Here is a 22,853-nt window from a genome sequence, read left to right as displayed (position 1 = left end):
CATATTCCCTTTTTAAAACTTGGTTTGAACTTCATAAGGTCTAGAGTTATAGCAATATTAAATATTAAACAAAGGCTTAACCCTGTCTGCCTTTTATGTTAGTGTTTGTATTCCACTTGATTTCCCAGATTTGGAAGCATTTTTTCCTTTTCTACTTCACCCAGCTCTTTTGGATATTCTATTCTCTGTTAATTTTTCTCAATGACTGGAACTGTGCCCTCCCATAGGGGAAAAAAAAAAAAAAAAACAAAGTGACTAAAAATAGTCATTTAATGAATCAAATGATGTTTGTGATAAGCAAAGTAACCTGATCAGTCCCTCAAACAAAATGTCATGGTGTCGCTAAAAAAGTAGACTGTTGACTTTCACGTCAGTGTTAATTTTGAATCTAAATGGAAAGAATTAGCAAAGAAGACAAGGGACTGTCTGAATTAATCAGTTTGGCCTTTTTCTCCCAGTTTTTTCTAACTTTGTAGCTCAATTTTTTTTGTTTTTTTTTCTTTGTTTTAGTTTTAAAACAACTGTCTACTAGCTTCATATGAGCTGTTGCTCTAGAGATACTCAGGCATACAATGTATCATCAGATGTTTTATTTTAATGTTGATCTAGATAATCAAAATGTAAATATACTTAAAATGTAAATACTTAAAAATGTTTTGTAATTGTAGTTGCCCTTCTTTTACAAAAATAAAATACTGATGCTGTACTTCTTTTTTTTAAGTTATATAGATTCCTTGCTCTTCCTTATCTGTGCTTATCAGAATAACAAAGAACTGTTGTCCAGAGGCCCATACAGAGGACATGATGAAGAATTGATATCACATTATAGAAGAGAATGTTTACTAGTAAGTTGAAGGCACACTGTGTGTTTACTCTATCATATTGTTTTACATTGGGCAATGTTTTAGACTCATGTAAATGACTATAAATTCTGATGGCCTAATTGTCGTGATGATGTCTGTCTTCTGGGTCTACTTCCTTGAGGTGGGAGAATACACTCAATCCTTTATCCCTTCTTATTTAAGAATCTTAAATTTTACAGATGGTAAATAAGAAATGTTCTTAAAATGAGATCAGAATAATTAATTTTTATATCTAGATTTCTTCTCATTCTACCATTCCCTTTTTTGATGCAGAAGAGGTGCTGAATAGTATGATAAATTATCATTATTATTACTCCAGAAAAAGAATAGATTTTTCTGTTTTTTTAAAGAGTATATTTGGTGTACATAATGTTAAATAATTCATTGTAATATGAAGTTTTTTTCCATTTGGTCATTGAAATTTTTTCCTCAAGTATTTTTACTGTGTATGTGCTTAAATATTGTTGTTATGAACTTAAATATTTTCAGCAGTTCTTTTTCCCCACCAGTTTACTTTCTGGATATCTAGAATATTTTGTTAATGTTTCTTGACTTTGCTTATCTTTAATGTAAAACCACAAATTCCATCTTTATACTTTTTATGATTGGATTTCATTTAGCTATTAACGTGACTATAGATTGTGAACCTCTAAGTCATTTTTTTTTTCTATAAAATACATAAAGGTATGCAAGAGTATATCATTTTTAAGCCAATATAGGTTACTTGGTTTACATGTACTTTAAAAATACTTTCAGTAGGTTTTCTGAAATGTTTTCTTTCAGTAGAACTGAGTTCAGTTCAGTTCAGTCACTCAGTCGTGTCCGACTCTTTGCGACCCCATGAATCGCAGCACGCCAGGCCTCCCTGTCCATCACCAACTCCCAGAGTTCACTCAGACTCAGGTCCATCGAGTCAGTGATGCCATCCAGCCATCTCATCCTCTGTCGTCCCCTTCTCCTCCTGCCCCCAATCCCTCTCAGCATCAGAGTCTTTTCCAATAAGTCAACTCTTCGCATGAGGTGGCCAAAGTACTGGAGTTTCAGCTTTAGCATCATTCCTTCCAAAGAAATCCGAAGTATATGTTAATTGTAGTCTGCATTATGTCTTCAGAATTTTTGAATGGCAACAGTAGAAGCCTGTGATTTTGTTATTTTTCTCTTAGCTGATTTTATTGCATTTGAATATGTTTTAAGACTTTAATTATTGATGGTTTGTATCCATCAAGGACGATATTCTTAATTTGTTGTTCTTTAGTCATTAAGTCATGTCTGACTCTCTTGTGACCCTGTAGACTGTAGCCCGCCAGGCTCCTCTGTCTATGGAATTCTGCAGGCAAGAATACTGGCATGTGTTGCCATTTCCTTCTCTAGGGTATCTTCCCGACCCAGGGATCAAACCTGCATCTCCTGCATTGGCATGCAGATTCTTTACCTCTGAGCCACCAGGGAATCCCATTCTTAATATGGTCAGTTTCAAAAGGTTTTTAATCAATGCCCAAGAAGGAAGATCTGAATTATATTCAGGTTCATAATTCATACATTGAATGAATCAAAGCACTTTTTAATGTAAAACTTTGCAGTGTTGGAATATTGAAATATTTTGGTAAACCTCTTTTAAACATAAACACAACTAAAATACTGTCTACCATAATGGTAGACAGTGTTTATATTATGGTAAACAGTGTTTATCATTTTATATTAGTAAGCCAGCCGCATATATTGTTTCATATAGGAATTTAAATGAAGCTTCAAGAGAATTTTAGTGTTCCTTTTAGGTGTTTTCTTTTTTCCTTTTTTAGTTTTTTTTTTTGTTTTGCTTTTTTTGAGAATTTACTGAGTATCAGATTCTGAGGGATACAAAGATAAGAGCCATTATTATATCCTAAGAGAATTCAATCTGGTGAGAGATGTATACAAGTAATTTTTGTATTTCAGAATAAGTATTGTTGTGAGAAATACACAACATAGTATGTTTGGAATTGTTGGAGAGAAGCTTAAGAAATAAGATAAACACTGATCTGTATCCTGATGTATAAATAGGCATTTTGTGCCTTGTATAGAAGGGGCAAGAAATTCTAGACAAAGGAATATCATATGAAAAGACATGGAGAGTGTACAACAGAAAATGAAGATAAGTCTATTGTGGCTTAGTTATGAGGAACAAGTTTAGGTGGAAGTGATGAAGCCAACAGTGTTTGTTGATGTCAAACTGTGTAGAAGCTTATGCACCATTCTCATGAGTTGGTTGTAAAGTTGGAATAAATTGGGCATAATCAGTTTTGTTTTTAGAAAATAATTCTGGCAGTAGTATACTTGAATATGGACTGGAATGGAGTAAAGATTGAAACAAAGAACCCTAGGAAAGATAGGGAAAAGAGGAAGAGTCTCTAAGAGGTACAGTATGAAAGAGAAGTTATGTAAATGGTAAAGGAGATGATCGGTAACGATTAGATGAGTGGGAAGAAGAAAATAGAGGCATTAAAGCCTCATGACTTACTAGTTCTGTTCTGTCTTTGGCTTTGGGGACTCTGAAGAGGATGAATAAGGCTGGCTTTGGACATAACTATGCTTAAGTTGTTTCTAGGATCTGTTTTGATTTAGTAAACATAATATCAAATTCAGAATAATAATATCTTTGAATGCAAATTGTAAAAATTACACTATACACTTACAGGCTTATCTAGTTTAATCCTCTTAGCCACTATGTGAGGAAGGTTATATAGTATGCCATTTTTCATATAAAGAAGCTGAAGCTAGGCAATTAGTTGTCTGCTGACTGTTAGATAATTACTTAGTGGCTGAATTGGACTTTTAGCATAAGCTTTTACAAAGTCAAGATGAATTGCACAAGAATGTCATAAACCTAAGAAATAATATGATTTTTATAATTTAAATTATTCTTAAAATACGAAGATTATTTAAAAATCATACTTTTCATTCTGTAAACGTGAGATTTCAGACATAAACGTCTTACGGGCAGGTGGGAGGGAGGCTCCTGATGGAGGGGATATATGTATTCTTATAGCTGATTCACATACACAACATTGTTAGAGCAATTATCCTCCAATTTAAAAAAGTGTTTTAAGTCTAATGGCAACCCACTCCAGTGTTCTTGCCTGGAGAATCCCAGGGACTGGGGAGTCTGGTGGGCTGTCGTCTCTGGGGTCGCACAGAGTCGGACACGACTGAAGCGACTTAGCAGCAGCATCCCTGTGTCTTTTTTCTATCTCCCATGTCTGTATTTCTCATCTCATGGATTTCTTTCTTCTATTTAATTAGATGTCAGCATGCTTGGCCTCTGCTCCAGCCTGCCACTTGTTTTTATAAATGAAGTTTTACTGAAACATAGCCCTGCCCAATCATTTACATATGACTGTCTTGGTGCAACAATATTAACATAGACTATTGCAACATAGACTATATAGCCCTCAGAGCCTAAACTATTTCCTGTCTTGTCCTTTACAGAGAAAATGTTACTGATCCCTGTATTGTAACAGATTGTAAGCTCCATGAGAGTTTTCTTATTAATCATTTGGGTACCCCTGCAACTAAAGCAGTTTCTGGCACATGGCATGTACTGAGTAAGAATATTTTGAAGAAATAAATGATTTAATTGATTACCTTTATATTTTTGTATCAAGAAATATAACAGTCCCTGTTCAGTTGACATTTATGGAAAAGATGAGTTTTTCAGAATTAGTATAGAATCTGAATTTCTTTGCTTTTAAAATTACTTTGATTGCTTATCATATTTTAGAGTTGGGGTAATTCACCTCTGGACAATTAATTTAAAAATGGTTCCTATAGTGATGATCAAAGTAAAATAAACTGAATATGAACTTTAAAAACATGACAACACTATTTCTCTGACTTCTTTTTTTTTACTCTTATTTCTATAGTAACATGCATATCCTTTTCTAAGGAACTTTGCTCGCTCAATAAGCTGAGGTTGCCTTTTCTAATTTCCATTTGTTCTATTAATGTTTGCAAACATGCTTATTATGTTGCCTTCATTATTCTGAGATATTTTTATTTAATTGAAAAAAGAAACAAACCTGTTTTTTTTCTCTCTCTCATTGCATTAAGAAATTAAATGAGCAAGCTGCAGAACTGTTTGAATCTGGAGAGGATAGAGAAGTAAACAATGGTCTGATTATCATGAATGAATTTATTGTCCCATTTTTGCCCTTGTTATTGGTGGATGAAATGGAAGAGAAAGACATACTTGCTGTGGAAGATATGAGAAATCGATGGTGTTCCTATCTTGGACAAGAAATGGAATGTAAGTTGAAACAATGCTAGTGGATTCCTGAGTTGTTGGGATTAAAAGCTGTTAGAATTAGATGTTAGTTATCATTTTTATATTCTGTGACATTGTTACATTCACATGATTTTTTTTTCTTATTTACAAACTAAGCTGTACATACTGCTGTTGCCATTCATGCTTTACTTCTTCCTTCTAAATGGCAATGATTTTGCATGCTTTGAAACAAAATATCAGCTGTCTACTCTAAATTAATAAATCTTGTTGAAGATAATTTGTCTCCCTGTCAGTTTTTAGTTATATCTGATTGTTTGTATTTGTAGCAAACCTCCAAGAGAAGCTGACAGATTTTCTGCCAAAGCTGCTTGATTGTTCTACGGAGATTAAAGGTTTCCATGAGCCGCCTAAGTTACCTCCGTACTCCACACACGAACTCTGTGAGCGATTTACCCGAATCATGCTGTCCCTCAGTCGAACTCCTGCTGATGGAAGATAAACTGCACATACTCTCCCTGAACACACTGTATAAAAGTTTTTAGTTCTTAGCCCTTGCCTTCCTGTCACAGGGTGTGCTTGTTGCTGCTATAATTTTTAACTTTTATTTTAATAACTGCAAAAGACAAATTGACTCTACAGACTTTAGCCAGACTGCAAACAATAAAGCTGAGAATCGCATGGCGCTCAGACTTTGTTTTAACCAGAACTGATGTATGATTACCAATCCGATTGATTTTATTATGGCAAAACCATGCTTTTGCCACTTTTCTGTTACAGTATTACTTTGCTTTTATCTTTTCTTGATCTACAGCTTTCCATTCAGTCTGGATCCTCCGTGACTATAGCCATTTAAGTGTTCAGCACTGTGTACAATACATAATATTTGGTAGCTTGTAAATGAAATTAAAGAATAAAGTTTTATTTATGGCTACCTATGTGTTTGTAAGCAGATATATTATATATTAGTGTATTTTTTTAGTTATATAAATGAATTTTTTCCTGGGGATTGTTTATGGGTGATTAACAGATTAATCCAGACTTTTAATTTTGCTGTAATGTTAGGACATTAGAAATTTACTGAGTATTTGATACTTAAATATTATATCTATATTTTTGACTAAGTTGTTAAACTTAGTATGGCACCTAAACCTGTTTTGAATTCAAATCAGGTTTTAACTGAAGTGAGCAGCTGATATTTAAGTCAACGACACTGAAACTTTTAACCTTTTCTTAGATTAACCTTTAATTTTTTTAATGTATTTACATATAATATAGCAAGGTGATTATTCCAAGAGATAGCAGAAAACAAAAAGTACTTGAATAAGGGCTATTTAATAGTGAAACTTATGAGAACTATGAATATGTATATATTATATATATATATACACACACACACACACATACATACACACATACACACACACATTCTTCATAATGGAGGACGGTGTTTGCATTATATAATCATTCTATTTTTGTAAATTGTATACTACTTTAATTGCAAATGTTCTCTACTAATCAATGCTGTGAAATGGAAGTTGATATTGTTGAACTAGAAATTATATGAGTATCTTCCCTGCATTTATTTACTTCCTTTTCAAAAAGGAAAAAAACTGTAGAACATTTTATAGGTGGAACTGCTATTTAAGATTAATGAAGTAATATTGTGAATGAAATCCAATGCTTTAAAGGTAATCATGCTACCAACAACCTATTTTTGAATTTATAAAAATTTCTTTATAAATGATACTTTGTCAGCATAGTAAAATATATCATTATACTATGTGTATGTTTGTTACAGCGTCACCAAAACTAGTGCTTTTTATAAGTGCCTCTCATAAAAGATCTGGATGGAAGAAGAATAAGAAAATATTAAGCTGTTATATAATACTCCTTATAAAGATATCAATGTACTGCTAAGGTATTAATGATAAATTGCTATTTCTTTGTAAAGTTAAATTTTGTATATTATAGCCATCAGAATGTGCTTTGGTTTAGATTTTAAATTCTCTACTTAGCAGAATTAGTATTCTGCATCGATTTTCAAGTCATGTTGAAAGTTTAGAAACTTCACGTGTATCATCAAAGCAATTATAAAGTATCTTCAGCATTTTATGGTATTCTACCATAACAGTAAAGTTGTTTGTGTATAATTGACTACTGAGACACAATCTGCTAAACACCATATGGAAATTACTTCTTTTATAAGGCACATCCAGGTAAGTATTATATTTACTCTGTAGTTAAAGCCAGTTTATTCATTCCTAATTATGAATCTGAAGTTCTTCTTTTAAAAAGTGACCTTTTTTAAGACCTGAAGAAGCAACTCGTTTTTATATCTGCTTTTAATCTAATGGTTTAGGTCAGTGAAGTTTTCTTACATTATGTACTGGATTAAGTATAACTTAGGGCTAGTAATTTAAAAATCAAAACCTCATAGAACTATTGGCCATGGCAGATTTCACTTTCACTTAATGACTCTCATTTTGATTACTGCAGTACTCCTTTCCCACTCCCCGAAAATTACATTTTGTAAAAATTTAAGGTAGAATTCAAATGGAAGTTAAGACTTGGAGGAACTTATAAGATTGTGTATCAGGAGACTGTAGCCACCAGTAAGGCTGAAAACCTGTAATTCTTTTCAGATTCGTTAAAATACAATGCACTAACTACACTAAATAACTACTTCTCAAAATGTCTTCAGACCAGCAGATTCAGCATCATCTGGGGACATGTTAGAATTGAAAATTCTTGAGCCCCACATCAGAACTACTGATTTAACACTTGTTAAGCTTGAAGAGTTAACAAGTTTGAACAAGTCCTTCAGAAGATTCTGCTATCTGCTGAAGTTTGAGAACCACAGTACTAAATAATCCCTGGCATCTTTTTGAACCCTTGTTTATTGGAAACTTCATTATTTCTCTCACTGACACTTTAAAGGAAGGAACTAAAAATCCTTTTCCTTAGCTTTAGATTTACTAAGACTAAGGTGGATTCTCTCCTCCTGTGTCTAATGCTCTAGAAGTTCAGTGTCTTTGTGATTCAGATTTGTTGACTGCGACCTCTGAGCCCTATTGTCATCCTCCAAAAGTAAAATCCCACAGGATACTTGGGAAGGGTGAGTAGGACGACTTTGTGTAATTATTTTTTTTAGATTTTACATTGGTATGCAGATAAAAGTAAGAGTCATGACTGAGGGAACGATGTACACAGTTGAATGCACACAGACACACGCACCAGAATTTTGGATTCCCTATTTATTCCATGCACAGTTCTTCTCACACCTTCACTACCGTCCTTGAACCTCCCGTTTGACGCTGCTCCAGTAAAATAGGATCTTAATTTACCAAGAAAGTTAAGGAGCTTGGGTATGACCCCCTCCAATTTTTCACCCCCATACTTGTAAATTTACAGTTAATTGTTAACCAGGTTGTGATAAGGAATAGACATTAATGATAACCCAGTGTTACAAGGAAAGTACAAGCAAAATGTATGGAATGAGTTAATTAAATAAATTTAATTAAAAGTACATTCATTACATGGGGAACATATTTGCTCTTTGACAGAATTAGAAAACTCACTTTTTTTGTTTTGTATTAGCCCAAAGCCTGTACAATTTGTTTGTCCTTTAGCAAATGGTTCTTTTTCAATAATCTGGAGCCAGTTATGTATCCTTAAGCCTAGTTGTGGATCAAAAGCATATGAGTAGCTTTCTTTACAAAAGGTGTCTAGGTCCTTTCTTATCATGTGAATTCTTAAAGGCCTTTTACAGTGACAGATGTTTGAGAACATTGAGTAAATTCTTCAACTTGAATTTTTCTAAGGATCACCTGTGGCCTTCCCTTCAGAGGCTAGCTGAGCCTGGCTAAAGTAGGGCAGAGAAACTTGCCTTCTGCATTGTTGTAAGTCACATGAAAAGGCAGGGCGTTCAAATTTTCAGATGACCCCCTCAGCCATACAGCATGCCCAGTTTAGTCTGTGCTCCACGAAGCTGCTCTCCAATGTTTTTCAGCCCTTAACTCGTGGACTCTCTGGATTACTGTGTTTGGTCTTGAGTGAACTCTTTAACTCCTCTGTGCCTAAGTTCCTTCACTATAAAATAGGATTACGGTAAAAACTGCCTTATATGATTCCTTTAGAAGATGAAATGGGTTTCTATAGTAAAGAAACACTCTCGGCAAATGTCACAGTCTGAGTATTCAATTTATTGTCAGCCATTTTATAGTTTGTCATTGTTGGCTTCGGCTAGTAATTTTCAGAATCTCTGCCTTCCTGAGACAGGTTTCTTTGCATTATTCTCATTCTTTTGTTTTCTTTCTACTCAAATATTGTCAAGGTGTCTATTCTTGGCCCGCTTCTAACTCTTCATGCTTCCCGGACAGTCATAGCAGCTGGTTTGTCTTCTTATACTGCCTGCATGCTTCTGATTCACAAGTGTGTGTTCCTCCCTGAACCTCCTTTGTACATTTTAGATCCATGTGTGTGTCCATGTGTCTGTTCAACACAGAGACTTGGATGTTTCATGGGCACTTTAAATTCCGCAGATCCAAAACTGAATTCACCACCTCTTCCCAAACCTGATTCTCTTATTTTCTCTTAGAGAGTGATACACTGATTCAGAAATAGGGATTATTCTCAATTCTGCTTTTATTTCCCCTTGATTACCAGGTGTTGACAGGTCAGATTTTCACTTGCACGTGCACCCCTCACTACTGTCAGTGAGATTCCTCATCTAATTAGGACAGTTGCATTTGCTCTGAGTGGCCTGTCTTTGAGCTTGCCACGTTAGTCCATCTTACATACTGTTGGCAGAATCATCTTTCAAAGTGGTTTTGCTCTATCTTCCTTTGCTGGCCTCCACTTCTTTAGAAGGAGATAGTATCTCCTGATTTTGTAACCCTAGTATCTGTTAAAATACCTGGCAAATTAACAGAGGTGCAGCCTTGCAGGTTGTCTGGTCCTCCAGTCACCCCAGACCTGCCTGGTCTAGCATGATAGCCACTAGCCACCTGCGGCTGTTTAAGCCCAATAAAAGTAAAATTAGTTATCCTAGCCATATTTCAGATTCTCAATAGTGATGTTGGCTACCTATTGGACAACACATTTTAGGACATTTCTATTATCGCAGGAAGTTTGATTGGATAGAAGTACTTCCAAGCCTTGCTAATACGGACATCTTCAAACAACCTGTAAAATGCCAACCTAAGCAAACTGGCCTTAAGCATTTACGTCTCCTCATCTTGTTGCAGGCATGAACCACTCTACTACATCTGCTCTTCAGAGAGCACCTGTACTGGGACATATCCAGTTAAAAGAGCCTACACGAGGTATTTCAACAGGGCAATGTGGTAGAGGCACTAGAAGTAACCCAGGGAACCTACCTGCAGGATGCAGCTACTGTTCCTAGGAGTAGGAAAACGAAAGGTGGAAAGGGGGCTTCCCAGAACCTTGGAGTTCCAGAAAATGGTCTCCATGGAGTTGGTGCTCAAACCCCTGAGAACGTTCACCACCTAAATGCTCTCTAAAAGGAGCTGAATGAAGACGAATCATTTGAAATTATTAGGTCACTAGTAGGATTGGCAAGCAAAGACAGAGGTAGATGTTGTTTTCCTCCTTCTGCCTTCCAACTTTTCTAATGAAGTGCAGAACTAAATGAAGTGCAACAAAGATCTGCAAAATGCATTGCAAAGTCCCAACCCCAGCGTCACAAGTCAGGGGGAAAGGGTGGAACTGGAACTGAGAGACAATAGGAGTATACCCTGCACCCTAGTTTCCTCTCAGAGATTTCCTTCTTATCCAAACATGTTAATCACTGAAACCCTAGATATTCAGAAATGTATCTGCAGACTATCTCTGGGAACTCAAGAATAAATGCACTAGTTCTGATTGAAGTCTTGTTGCTCTCTCTATGTTTTTAACCAAATGAGACTTTTTAATGATGCTATTTAATGCATTATTTTGTTTAAACCAGCAGTGGAAGGATGTATGAATTCATGCCCACTCACTCATGTGTTTTGCTTGTGTGCCATATGCCACAGTATCTGCCAGGCAGTATATTTATCGAACTTAGAAGTAATAATCCACCAAGATTCACATGTCTGCCCAGAGTTAGACACTTACACTTAATAGAGCTTAAGACTTTTGTGTTGATTCCCTTGGATATCTTGCTATGCCTGTGCACATATACATACACACACATACACGTGTATCTAAATGCCTTTCATAAAAATTTTAAAACATAATAGGTGTAGACATAGTTCCCAGAAACTCTTACTGCTCCATAGTATTTGATTATAAGGAAGATGTCCAATATTTATTCATGGACATACAACGTAGGCTGCTACTTACGTCTTTGTGTGTATTACTTTAATCCTTTCTGTCTTTCTGCTACATTTGGAGATGTATAACTTCTGAGTTACGGAGTATACAGACAGAAAATTTTGAGCTAAATTGTCAAACTGTCCTTCAAGCCATTCCTCTACACTGCTGCCGCTAGTGCATGAGAGTTTATTTCTTTACAGGATCAACAGCATAGAATTTTGTCAGTTTTTAATATTTTTCAGAGACAGCCAAAAGTTTATTGTATTTTTAAAATTTTTAATGAGAGTGAATATATTTCAGTATGTTAATGGCTGTTTGTACTTGCTTCTGACCTTTGTGCTTTTTCTTTTGGGTGTTCATGTCTATAGATTTGCAATATCTCATTTTAGGAATCATTCTCTATTATACACTACAAATTTTTTCATTCTGTCATTTATTTTCAGCTTGCTTATATGTTACAATTTTACAACTTTATTTTTATGTAATCAAATCTATTGACCTACTTTAAAATTTTTGCCTTGGATATCATGTTTAGAAAGAATTTTCCTTGTTGAAGATTATAAAAATACCCATGTTTTCTTCTGATATTTTTATGATTTCATTTTTTATGTCAGTCTTTAATGCAGTTGGAAATTATATTATGAGGTAAAAATTTACAAATTTTTGCCATTATCTAATTGTCTATAACATATTTCTTTTCCCTTACTGATCTAAAATGTAATCTCCACTAGATAATAAATTTTTATATTTGATATTTATGAACACTCTAGTTCCACTTAATGTCTTTGTCTATTCAACTGCTATTACTAATTTAATGACTATTGTTTTAACATTGATTTAAAATGTTTGTTTTATAACTAATATACATTTTCACAGTATCTGTCACATTACTCCCCAACACAGATGCTCTTAAATACTAAATTTTCTCCAGAGTTTTCCATACTCTGTTATAGATAAACTAAATGATCCGATCTTTTTTTTTAAATAAAAAAAAATTCCTACCGGCATTTTTATTGTAATTACGTTGGCTTGCATAGATTGGCATATAGAATAATCATGGAGCATTTACAATTGATGAGTCTTCCTGTCCAAAACCAGTATTGTGTATCCTTTTATTAAATTCATGTCTTTTAGAAGAGTTTTAAAATGATTTCTTGTCTTTAATTCTAGGTGTCTTAAAATGGTTTAATGTTTCTGTGGTGGGTATGAATGAGCTGCTTTTTCCCATCTTTAAAAAAAAATGCTTTCTAACTGAATATTACTGGTATAGAATAGCAGCTCTCAAACTTTTTGGTCTCAGGACCTCACATGAAAATTATTGAGGACATAGAAGTTTTTGTTTGAGCAAATTATATCTGATATTTACCATTTTAGAAATTGATTTTGAAGTGTATATTAATTTTAAAATGATTTTAAAAGTCAGCATTTATGTTAAAATTATTTTAAGTGGAAAAAAAGCTCAATTTTAAGCCTTGTTTTTCTTTTGTAGTCTGGTGAGCTTAAAATCACAAGCCTAAGGCTTGAGAGGAAATTAAGTACTAATTATAACTATCCCCACCCCTTAAAATGATTATGAAAATTATGCTGTGCTCACACTTCCACACAACACATAGGATTAGCTGAAAATTTGGACCAACAAGCATGATTATTTTAAAGATAGGAATCACTTTCAAACTGGTCATTTAATTTCTTAGAAAAAGAAGAATCATCTAACCGTTTCAAACTTCAGTGTGCCTTCCCTAGTCCTGGAAATTTAACCCAATAAAAAATTGCTCTCTGTTTGGATTGCACTTTTCGTAGCCCATATTTTGACAATGTCTCCAGGAAGAAAGCATGTTCTACACTGCCCTCAAGCAATGCCACCTTGTATGTCCATTGTCCTAACACTGAAAAGAGTTGCTTCATATTTTTAAAATCCAATTTTAATGGTTATTGATGTCAGGAAACTTTTTCTGATACCAGCTGTTCTATGATGGCTAAATCACAGATGTCTAAATCTTTTAGAAGATGATATATGGGGAATATCTTTAAGATCTTGAAACAACAGTGGGCTTCTTAACAGAAAAGGAATTAAACATGAAGGAAATATTTGATAAATTTAATAACCACATGACATTAAGAATTCTGTCAATCAAAAGATTCCCTGAAGAGCGTGAAGAGACAAGGCAATGCAGTGAGAGAAGGTATTTGCAATGTGCAAGATGGCAGTGCAGTAATAAAATTAAAGATTGGATTTGTGGCTTGGGTGAGATAATTTTGATAACATACTTTCTAAAATGTAACCAGATCCTTTTTCATAAAAAAAGAGTTAAAGAAAAATCCAATGACAGCATTTTTCAACAAAATGAAGTGACAGTCATTCTCACAAGCTACAAAATACTAGTGGATAAAGCCGAACTGCATGCAGCTATTGTATTTTGGCAAGACTTTTGACAGGTTTAGCAAATATGAGTAGATATCAGAGTAAAAAAAAAGAAAGAAATTCTGTACATCTGGAAACCCCCAGAAAATAAATAACCAATAAATATAAAGAAGGCCTCAATCTAATTGGAATCTCCTGCAAATAGGTCTGAGAACAGTGGTTAAAACAGGGAGAATGCTCCATTAGCTTCCATTTGTGGATGGGTGGTACCAAGGGACATGTGTAAAAAAATGGAGGAGGCTGAGGCTATCTAAGCCTCAGGGAAGTAAAAAATGCTCAGAATCAAAATTGCTTCTGAAGGGCAAACATCATTCTGGGGAAACTTCCAGAAAAGTCCCTGTGGCTATAGGAGACAAGGTTTTCATTTAAGATGTGTGTGCTAAGTTGCTTCAGTTGTATACGACTCTATGGATTATAGCCCGCCAGGCTCCTCTGTCCATGGGGTTCTCCAGGCAAGAATATTGGAGTGGGTTGCCATGCCCCCCTCCAGGGCCTCTTCCCGATCTAGGAATCGAATCCAAGTCTCTTACATCCCCTGCATTGGCAGGCAGGTTCCTTACCACAAGTGCCACCTGGGAAGGTAATTTAAGATAGTTTTAGTTTTCTTGTCCTTTACCCAGATTTTGAGATAGAAATTTAATGCCCTGAAATCATTTTCTTTCTTCAGATTCTTCAGTACACTTTGATGTAACCAATCAATCTCTTGATATAACAAGTTGTCAGCAAAATATAGCAGCAGCTACAGAGTCACTCCTTCCACAGGTGACTTCATATGATAATCTAAGTCACAGTTTTAACCACTGCAGTCCATGAACTACCAGCATCCTCTTTATGACAGACAACATCATTTCATTTTAATCCAATCAAATTGAAGATAAAGATGATAGATTACTGTACTCAAGATTCAGTTACTCTGGAGCCTCTTGATACCAATAACTACATTTATGATGTTAAATAAGGGAAGCAGAACTATGAGTTGTGAGATAAGATACTCATAATAATTAAAACACAATTATGGGAGGAGCTGGAAGGTGACAGTCTAGGACAGAAGTTGGCAAATCAGAGGAGGTGTCACTGACCAGTAAACCTAGGAAGCCAAGTATGACCAGCTGCTGAAGTGGAGCTCTGAAGAGAATGTTCCTAGATCTACAAAAAGGTATGTTGTTCAGTCACTCCGTCGTGTCCAACTCTGCACCCCCATGGACTGCAGCATGCCAGGCTTCCCTGTCCTTCACCATCTCCCAGATTTTGCTCAAACTCATGTCCATTGAGTTGGTGATGCCATCCAACCATCTCACCCTCTGTTGTCCCCTTCTTCTTCCTTCAATCTTTCCCAGCATCAGGATCTTTTCCAGTGAGTCAGATCGTCACATCAGGTGGCCAAAGTATTGGAGCTCAGCTTCAGCATCAGTCCTTCCAATTAATTTTCAGGGTTGATTTCTTTTAGGATTGACTGGTTTGATTTCCTTGCAGTCCAAGGGACAAGAACCTCTCCAACACCACAGTTTGAAAGCATCCATTCTTCGGTGTTCAGCCTTCTTCAGGGTCCAGCTCTCACATCCATACATGACTACTGGAAAAACCATGGCTTTCATTTTATGGACCTTTGTTAGCAAAGCAATGTTTCTGCTTTTTAACAGAAGGTATACCCTGTATACAACGCTGCCATGATGATGGGCCTGAAGCAACTTACGGTCACAGAGTTGGCAGTTGAAGAACAAGCTGGGTATGGGGTGAACAGGTGCAAGTTGGAACCTGTCGGCACCTCTGTGTATCAATCAGCATATCTTAGCCTTCAGAGAACAAAGGCTCATTCACTTCTATTAATACTTTCCTAGTCTTGCAATTCTTTTGTCCCATGCTAACTAGCAACCACACAGGAAGGATTCTAGGAAATGGACTTTCAGAGTTGTAGAGTTCAGGCTATAACAAAGACAGAAGAAAAACATAACCACAGAGAAAAAATTATATATATATTTTTTGTTGTTGTTTAGTCATTAAGTTGTGTCTGACTCTTTGCAACCCCATGGACTGTAGCCCACCAGGCTCCTCTGCCCATGAGATTTCCCAGGCAAGATTCCTGGAGTCAGCTGCCATTTCCTTCTCCAGGGGATCTTCCTGACCCAGGGATCAAACCTGTGTCTCCTGGTTGGCAGGCAGATTCTTTACCACCGAGCCATCTGGGAAGCCCTGTTACATACATTGTATATGTATATATTATGTATTATATATATGTATATGTGTGCTAAGTCATTTCAGTTGTGTCTGACTGTGTGACCCTATGGAGTGTAGTCTGCCAGGCTTCTCTGTCCATGGGATTCTCCAGGTTAGAATACTGAAGTGGGTGGCCATACTCTCCTGCATGGGATCTTCCTGACCCAAGGATCAAACCCACATCTTTTATGTCCCCTACATTGGCAGGTGGGTTCTTTACCACTAGCACTGCCTGGGATGTCCATATATGTACAAATATTATATATATGTATATATATAATACAAAAATGTCTGAGAATTCAGTAAGAACAGTGAGCTTGAACAGGGGCTTTAGCAAAAATATATCCAAATGGCTGATAATCAGAAAAGCATTCAGCCTCATAAATAATCAGGAAAATGGGAATTAAAATCACAATGAGATACCATCAAACACCCACAAGACTGGCAAAAAAAAAAAAACAACAGCCAAATATTGGTGGATATGTGTATGTAGCAACAGGAATACAAATTATACTGGTGGATATGCAAATTAATGCAACATCTTCGGAAAAGTGTTTAGCAATATTTTAAAACACCTAAAGCATCAGTTTTGTTTTTGGCTTTTTTTTTTTCAGTTCAGTTTCTCAGTCGTGTCCGACTCTTTTTCCTAAGTATTTTTCTTAAAGATATTTAGGTATATGTGTGTCAATTTACACCTACAAAAATGTTCTTGGAAGCAATTTTTATACTAGCAAAAACTCAGTTCAGTTCAGTCACTCAGTCATGTCTAACTCTTTGTGACCCCATGGACTGAAGCATGCTAGGCTTCCCAGTGCATCACCAACTCCTGGAGCTTAGTCAAATTCATGTCCATTGAGTCAGTGATGCCATCCAACCATCTCATCCTCTGTCATCCCGTTTTGCTCCTGCCTTCAATCTTTCCCAGCATCAGGGTCTTTTCCAATGAGTCAGTTCTTTGCAACAGGTGGCCAAATTATTGGAGTTTCAGCTTCAGCATCAGTCCTTCCAAGGACTGATCTCCTTTAGGATGGACTGGTTGGATCTCCTTGCAGTCCAAGGGACTCTCAACAGTCTTCTCCAACACCACAGTTCAAAAGCATCAATTCTTTGGTGCTCAGCTTTCTTTATAGTCCAACTTTCACATCCATACACGACTACTGGAAAAAACATAGCTTTGATTAGACAGAACTTTGTTGGCAAAGTAACGTCTCTGCTTTTTAATATACTTTCTAGGTTGGTCATAGCTTTTTTTTTCTTCCAAGGAGCAAGCAACTTTTAATTTCATGGCTGCAGTTACCATCTGCAGTGATTTTTGAGCCCAAGAAACAAAGTCTGTCACTGTTTCCATTGTTTCCCCATCTGTTTGCCATGAAGTGATGGGACCAGATGCCATGATCTTCGTTTTCTGAATGTTGAGCTTTACGCCAACTTTTTCACTCTCCTCTTTCACTTTCATCAAGAGGCTCTTTAGTACTTCTTCACTTTCTGCCATAAGGGTGGTGTCATCTGAGGTTATTGATAGTTCTCCCAGCAAAAACTAGAAACAACCCAAATATCCATTAACCGTCAACATGATAGATTTTAGTATGTTCATATAATGGAATACTATACAGCAATAAAAGGAGAAAGAGGATCTTATAAAGATATGGCTGACTAAAAGAAAGAAGACCAAAGTATATACAGTTTAATTCTGTTTATTTAACTTTAAAAACCCATGTAAAACAGAAATATCTAGAAATGCACTAATGGCAAACTGAAAACAGAAAAGGATTACCATGTAAGTCTGGATAACAGTTACTTCCAGCAGGGAGGATAAAGGTGTGATTGGTAAGGACATCTGGGAGGTTTCAGGACTTGCTTCCAATTTTGTAGGATTTAAGAAGTTTTAATTTTATGTTTGCATGAAAGTTTGTACTTTAAGTCTGCAGTTTGGAGGAGGATTAATCTCCAGAGGTATAAATTTGCCAATCATCATATCTGAGATGCAGTTAGTCAAGGGAATTCATGTTATGTAATAAAGTAATGTAGAGAAAAGAGAGGAGGGCCCACGATTGAGTTCTGAGGAGTATTAAAAAGTGTATTGTTGGAACGAAAACCAGTCCTGAAAACAGAGAAGGCTCGCCAATGAAGTAGAAAGATCTGGTGTCTCTTACTCCAAGCAGAAGGATTTTTCTAAAAGTAGGAAGTGGTCATTTAAGATAAGTGTTTCTGGGTAAAATAAGGACAAAAGAGTAGGTGATGTTGACAAGGGTCATTTCAGTGGAATGGTGGAGCCAGAAAGCATGTTGGAAAGACTTCAAAAATTCAACAACATGGCTGAATTGATAATTTAAAAAATGTTTGAAGAAGGGATGAAGGGATGGTCACACTGAAATAACTTGATTGTTGTCTTCTAAATTCCCAGTAGGTGGTGTCATAATACTGTATTTAGAGAATAGGGTTTTTTTTTCTTTTTAATGAAGTGGAGAAAGAACAAAATACTTTTGAACTAATGTGCTTGCTCAAATCTATGTACTTTCTTTTTAAAAGTTTTTTTCTGTAAGATGACACTATTATGAACATCTTAATTCTTTATGGTGAATCTGTAATTCACATTTTTATAAGAAAATATTTAGTGAGGACTTTTTATTGTTTTATTCTCTATAGTTATATAATAATACATAATCAGTCAAAAGAATGAGATGGCTAAAGTATCTGCCTCCCAAATTTCCCAGTATATTTTTTTACTCTTATATCTTAGACATGTGAAAAAAGAAACTGTTTTTGTCCTGAGAGTCAAACAGGAATGCCAGGCCTGTCATTATAACCATTATAACCTTTATTTTGCACTCAAATGTTTTCTACTTTTAGCTTTTCTTTTGAACTATCTATATTATAAATTATTGGGTTGGTGGAAATCCAGATATTTATAGTTGAATTCAATGTACTCTCATTCTTCCTATCTTACATTTCAGTAATCCTTATATTTGCTTTGTCCATGTAATACATGCACTGAGATAGTTATAACTCAGTGAATAGTATGGTCTCTATGAGAGGGTGACTCTCAACAACTGTGTAACCATCCATGTTTTTTGTGTCTCATCGCCTGGATTATTAAATTCCCTGGTGGCTCAGACAGTAGAGAATCTGCCTGCAATGCAGGAGACCTGGGTTTGATCCCTGGGTTGGGAAGCTCTCCTGGAGAAGGCAATGACTACCCACCCCAGTATTCTTGCCTAAAGAATTCCATGGACAGAGGAGCCTGGTGGCCTACAGTCTATAGGGTCACAAAGAGTCTGACATGACTGAGCAACATTTTCACTTTCACCTAGATTACATACTCTTGGAGGATTAGACCAATGGATTAGTGGGTGGTTTGGTTTTGTTTTTGATTTTTGTAACCACCACAATGTCCCTTTTAAACTATGAAAACTTAGTAGATGTCTGTAAATGGTTACTAAGCATTTAAACAACTGACTTCTTGAAATTTCCCTACATCATAAAGATTTGATGTCCACACTATGAGATCTATTGCTTTGGTAATTTCATACTTGTGATACCTCAGTAATGATGAATCTGAAGATGTATACTCTCCATGGGGTTAGTCTTTGATGGAATAATGAAAATTCTCCATCCCCAGATAACTGTTACTACTTCATCTGTCTGACAGTTTGGTGGAAAATTCCACTTCAAAGGGATTGCTTTATTTAAACTGATTCCACATTTGCTCAATGGGAAAGATACTATACCCAGGGCTTTTGTGAAAAATAATCAGCAGCAATTATTTAACATGCAAGCAGCTGAGCTAGCAATACCAGTTGGAGAAACTAAGAGGCTGGCTCAAAAACATAAAAGAAAAAGTTTGGAGAATAAAATGTCCATATGGGCTTTTTTAAAGTTCTGATATATTCCTGGAATCCAGAAGGTCACACACACAGGCAAAGCTGTGGTGTGCCCAGGCCAGGAAAGACCTAAAAAATCCTTTATCTCTCACAGAAAGGAGACCAAGAAGAGCTTGGTGGTCTTGCGAAGTGGAGAAGATAAGAGATTCAAGTGCACAGAGCTTATGTCTGGAATTTATACAGCAAGATAGTTGAGAGAAGGTCATTTTAGTGTTTTCTGATGTTAAAGATGTAGATTTTATGTTTTTTCTTGATCTTTTTCCCTTTTAGTGTCTTTCCTCACTTAAGTGGTGTACCACTAGAGTGGTACTTTCCTTGGATCAGTTTTTTGGCTTCCCCACTCAGAAATACAGTGTGATTTTTCACACCCCACCCCACATACACACATACATACACTGGGTGACCTCAAAGACTCCGATTAACTTTATGCTAAAAGTCACAGAAATAGGTGCTTACTTCACACAGCTCTATGACCTTGCCTTGAAGGTATACTCACATCTAAGTCTGCTTCAGTCTCCTCTTCAGCACCTTCAAGTTTTACAGTTGCTCCCTAGGAAGTGAGACTGCTGATAAGACACTTCAATTCAGTTCAGTCACTCAGTCATGTCCAACTCTACGACCTCATGAACTGCAGCATGCCAGGCCCCCCTGTGCATCACCAACTCCCAGAGTCTACCCAAACCCATGTCCATTGAGTCGGTGATGGCATCCAGCCATCTTATCATCCGTCCTCCCCTTCTCCTCCACTCTCAATCTTTCCCAGCATCAGGGTCTTTTCAAATGAGTCAGCTGTTCGCATCAGGTGGCCAAAGTATTGGAGTTTCAACTTCAACAGCAGTCCTCCCAATGAACACTCAGGACTGATCTCCTTTAGGATGGACTGGTTGGATCTCCTTGCAGTCCAAGGGACTCTCAAGAATCTTCTCCAACACCACAGTTCATAAGCATCAATTCTTCAGCACTCAGCTTTCTTTAGTCCAATTCTTACATCCATACATGACCACTAGAAAAACCATAGCCTTGACTAGATGGACTATTGTTGGCAAAGTAACGTCTCTGCTTTTTAATATGCTGTCTAGGTTGGTCATAACTTTCCTTCCAAGGAGTAAGCATTTTTTAATTTCATGGCTGCAATCACCATCGGCAGTGATTTTAAAGCCCAAAAAATAAAGTCAGCCACTGTTTCCACTGTTTCCCCATCCATTTGCCATGAAGTGATGGGATCAGATGCCATGATCTTCGTTTCTGAATGTTGAGCTTTAAGCCAACTTTTTCACTCTCTTTCACCTTCATCAAGAGGCTTTTTAGTTCTTCTTCACTTTCTGCCATAAGGGTGGTGTTATCTGCATATCTGAAGTTATTGATATTTCTCCCAGCAATCTTGATTCCAGCTTGTGCTTCATCCAGCCCATTGTTTCTCATGATGTACTCTGCATAGAAGTTAAATAAGCAGGGTGACAATACAGAGCCTTGACGTACTCCTTTTCCTACCTGAAACCAGTCTGTTGTTCCATGTCCAATTCTAACTGTTGCTTCCTGACCTACATATAGGTTTCTCACGAGGCAGGTCAGGTGGTCTGGTATTCCCATCTCTTTCAGAATTTTCTACAGTTTATTGTGATCCACACAGTCGAAGGCTGTGGCATAGTCAATAAAGCAGAAATAGATGTTTTTCTGGAACTCTCTCGCTTTGTTGATGATCCAGCGGATGTTGGCAATTTGATCGCTGGTTCCTCTCTGCCTTTTCTAACACTATTCCACTGTTAATGGAAACTTTCTGATTAGTTAACCTCTATAGTTCTGAAAGTTGATACTGATAAATACCTGATAAACACTTCATTTATAAACCCAAGTAGGATCAGTTGTATACACTCTATCTTGAGTCTAAAGGGACAGATAAGGTTGATATTAATTTGAACCAAAAGAAGATAAAACATATCAAATATGCATATGTCCCTAGTTAGCATAAAGTGACTGGCCTACCACCCAACAGAAAAGAACGACACTGTACTCCCAAGCCTCTCTCCGGAGTACTCTGATCTTGCTTCAGATATTTATCTGAGTTTGCTATGAACACCTAGTCCTGCTTGGGTCGAGAAGACTTATGAACTAAGAAAGGGTCAACTGTGAATAAAAATTAGCCAAAGAAAATGAAGTGTTTGGAAAATAATAGACATAATCTGTTATGCCTTGTTTGCTTAACTGATTGATTGCTTAATTAGTTTGAATGAAAATGAATGTACTTTGTAACAATAAGTAGCTTCCTTAGTTATTTCTTTTAGTCCACATCCTCAGCAGATTCTCTGCCTTAACCTGAGGCAGAATCTAAATTCAGACTGTTATTGTATGGTCATTAAGTGATATCCAACCCTTTGTGATTCCAGAACTATAGCACATCAGTCTCCTCTGTAACTACATCCTCTGTAGCACATCAGATCTCCTGGAGTTTGCACAAATTCATATCCATACAGTTGGTGATGCTATCTAACCATCTCATCTTCTGCAGCCCCCAGTTGGCTCAAATACAACAGCCTTGCAATTCACACGCTCTAGTTACCCAGATATCAAATTCTATCTTTTTAACTTTCAAAACTACATACTATCATTAACAGCTTATACAAATAAGTTGTTTTATATTTATTTACCTATTAATCATTTTATTTGTTCAATATATTTTATGTTCCGAATGTCTTTATGATCAGTTTCCTTCTTATACAGTCCATCTGAAGTTCCTTTATTTAAGGTGATAAACATTCAAAGACTTTAGTTTCTAAGATACTTTTATTTTATCCTTTTTCTAGTAGTAAAGTTTGGCTAGATACATCATTCTTGGTTGATACGTATTTCTTCTCAACACTTTAAAGTCTTCCGTCTTCTGGCTTCCCTTATTATTA

At 36.2% G+C, this 22,853-nt stretch overlaps 1 protein-coding gene across 7 annotated transcripts in view; it reads left to right on the top strand.

Annotated features, from left to right (window-relative positions):
- USP25 (ubiquitin specific peptidase 25) overlaps window positions 1-12,580 on the top strand; it is a 166,912-nt gene extending 154,332 nt beyond the window's left edge. For all 7 annotated transcript variants that reach the window (XM_027547591.1, XM_027547320.1, XM_027547143.1 and 4 more), the window contains 3 exons: window positions 722-845; window positions 4,950-5,145; window positions 5,451-12,580. In XM_027547591.1, coding sequence (XP_027403392.1) covers window positions 722-845; window positions 4,950-5,145; window positions 5,451-5,623 — 493 coding nt within the window. In that variant the 3' untranslated portion in view covers window positions 5,624-12,580. The remainder of the gene's footprint in view (window positions 1-721; window positions 846-4,949; window positions 5,146-5,450) is intronic.
- Window positions 12,581-22,853: the final 10,273 nt, after the last annotated feature.

The sequence above is a fragment of the Bos indicus x Bos taurus genome, chromosome 1 (genome assembly GCF_003369695.1).
Source record: "Bos indicus x Bos taurus breed Angus x Brahman F1 hybrid chromosome 1, Bos_hybrid_MaternalHap_v2.0, whole genome shotgun sequence".
Classification (NCBI taxonomy): domain Eukaryota; kingdom Metazoa; phylum Chordata; class Mammalia; order Artiodactyla; family Bovidae; genus Bos; species Bos indicus x Bos taurus.
Note: the sequence above shows the minus strand (reverse complement) of the source record. Positions and strands in the feature narration are given on the sequence as shown.